The sequence below is a fragment of the Cyprinodon variegatus genome, unplaced genomic scaffold (assembly GCF_000732505.1).
Source record: "Cyprinodon variegatus isolate N-32 unplaced genomic scaffold, C_variegatus-1.0 Scaffold13, whole genome shotgun sequence".
NCBI classification, from domain to species: domain Eukaryota; kingdom Metazoa; phylum Chordata; class Actinopteri; order Cyprinodontiformes; family Cyprinodontidae; genus Cyprinodon; species Cyprinodon variegatus.
Genome location: NW_015150466.1, coordinates 866934 through 869317, shown reverse-complemented (window position 1 = coordinate 869317; position 2384 = coordinate 866934). Strand labels below are relative to the sequence as shown.

Here is a 2384-nt window from a genome sequence, read left to right as displayed (position 1 = left end):
GGGTCCTTTATTTTTGCATGGTTGACTTTACCTGTCCGTTTTCACAGTGTTGGGTGGCCTGAAGCTCGTACGGCGGCTCCACAAAGTACAGCGAGTGTCGAGGAAATCCTGGGATTATGTTGCTGAGCTGAAAGCCAAACATCACCAGCCAGCTCTTCACATCTACAGAAGGAGATGAGACAGAAAACACTCTCTGCTAAATGACACAGCGAAACATGAAAGGGAATCATCAGTTTTTTTCATAAAACTCCTGAAGAGTACGCCGCCTCTGTGACTCACACCGCCGCTCCATCTGTTACACTATTTCTCTCTTTTTTCCTCCAGAGGCCTGCAGATTACTGACATTATCACAGCTGAAGTAAAGATCAGCCTGTGTTTACTGAGATCTGAGGCATATCTTAATACTGCAGAGCAGAAAAAAAGGCCCAGCGTCCCTGTGAAGATAATTTCATGCCTAAAATCCTCATCCCATAACACTCTACCTGTGACGTAGTTCTTGACGTCCAGCATGTCGCTGAGCGGGTTGTTGTTCTTGAACATGTACAGATTAAATGGGGAGAGGTCTTTCCCGATCTTGGGCCACATGCTGTAGTCGGGGGAGGTCCAGCGCCCAGCCAATACGTCATAGTCTCGTTGGGTGAAGTGGACCAGTTTGGTGAGCGGGTCATAGAGGCCCCCGTGGAAACCCACCACCAGCGTGAACTCTGGGTTAGAGTCCAGGTAGACCTCCCCATAGGCTGTGTACTGGACCTGAGGGCAGGAGCAGCAGAAAAAGGACTAATGTTACCATAAGCTTAGTCCATTTTTTCTTTCTTTATTGTTTATTTACACACAGACAATTAAAGGTACGTACAGTATTTAAGATTTACCACCAGAGGAGTCAAAAATATTCATGTTTATTACTGCTGTATAAATCCTACTGTTTAAAAACACCTTTATAGAAGTTAAAGAACCAAGTTCAGCTTTTTACTCCAGTAAAAGTGTAAAAGAACCATTTTTAACACTACTTAAAATGTTAAGGATAGAAGCTAAACTGCATTTCTAAAGAAGAGGATTAGGGCCACTAAAAAAACAAAAAAAAGTTAACTGATTTTTAAATATTTAATATATATGTTTCAGTTGAATATGGGAAAAAGTCAGAATTCTGCCTTTAATCTCAAAATTCTGACTTTTTTTCTCAGAATTCTGTCAGCTAACAAACATGTTAGCATCAAGCCGTAGCCCTGTCTGTTTTAGAGAGTAGCTCTCTTTTTTTAATCACCTTCTGCTCTTCCATTAATCAAATAGCATCACCAGGGGCCCTCAGGCACGTAAAGGTTTGCCTAATTCCGTCATTTCGCACCTATGTGTTCCTGTTTCTCCCAAACTACTCTCATCTTTGTCAGTGAAGCTGAGTTCTCCACATCTCTGTCTTCATGGTGCCCATCTACATTAAGATCCACAATTCTGAGAATAAAGTCAGAATTCTGCGAATGAAGTCGGAATTCCGAGAATAAAGTCAGAATTCTGCGAATGAAGTCGGAATTCCGAGAATAAAGTTAGAATTCTGCGAATGAAGTCGGAATTCCGAGAATAAAGTTAGAATTCTGAGATTAAATTCAGAATTCTGAGATTAAATTCAGAATTCTGAGATTAAAGTCAGAATTCTGAGATTAAAGTCAGAATTCTGAGATTAAGGTCAGAATTCCGAGAATAAAGTTAGAATTCTGCGAATGAAGTCGGAATTCCGAGAATAAAGTTAGAATTCTAAGAAAAAAGTCAGAATTCTGTGAATAATGTCAGAATTCTGACTATTTTCATATATTAAAGTGAAATAATATGTAAAAGTCAGTTAACTGTTGTTTTTTAACAGTAGCCCTAATCCTCTTCCGTACGCTACCCTGTCAAAGAAACATTTTTCTACAATTCTAGATGAAAACTTCTGGACGGATGATCCGTCCTGGAAGCACGATCTGTCCTGTGTGTGCGCAAACAAAATAATAAGATCCGAGTCGCCCAAAACTGTAATAACGACACTAAAAATACTCATTTATATACTTAAATCATTAAAGGATGTTAAACTACATGGTATGGAAAATATTGAAGACTTTTCTGGAAGTAATGGACACGTTTTACATTCTCTCCATTGTATTGTGTGACGTCATCATGGGAAATACTCAGCGCAGTCACAGTAACGTTCCAAAGGCTATTTAAGTGTTTATTTATGCATTGCTTTTTTTTGTGTTTAGAATATGCAATATTTACGCAAATACAAAAGATATTCAAAAGGAACCCCCCCGCCCAAATAGGACAAAAAATAAAAAAAAGTAAGAAAAACAAAGTATTGTCTACCTGGAAGTTATTCTGTCCGCCCCTCAGACTTCCTTATCTTAATTTTATAAATA

General features: G+C 38.9%; 1 protein-coding gene across 1 annotated transcript in view; it reads right to left on the bottom strand.

Annotated features, from left to right (window-relative positions):
- Nucleotides 1–2384, bottom strand: part of tenm2 (teneurin transmembrane protein 2) — a 447642-nt gene that overhangs the window by 4470 nt on the left and 440788 nt on the right. The window contains exons 33-34 of the mRNA XM_015382666.1: nucleotides 483–750; nucleotides 32–162 (exon numbers count right to left, since the gene is read on the bottom strand). Coding sequence (XP_015238152.1) covers nucleotides 32–162; nucleotides 483–750 — 399 coding nt within the window. The remainder of the gene's footprint in view (nucleotides 1–31; nucleotides 163–482; nucleotides 751–2384) is intronic.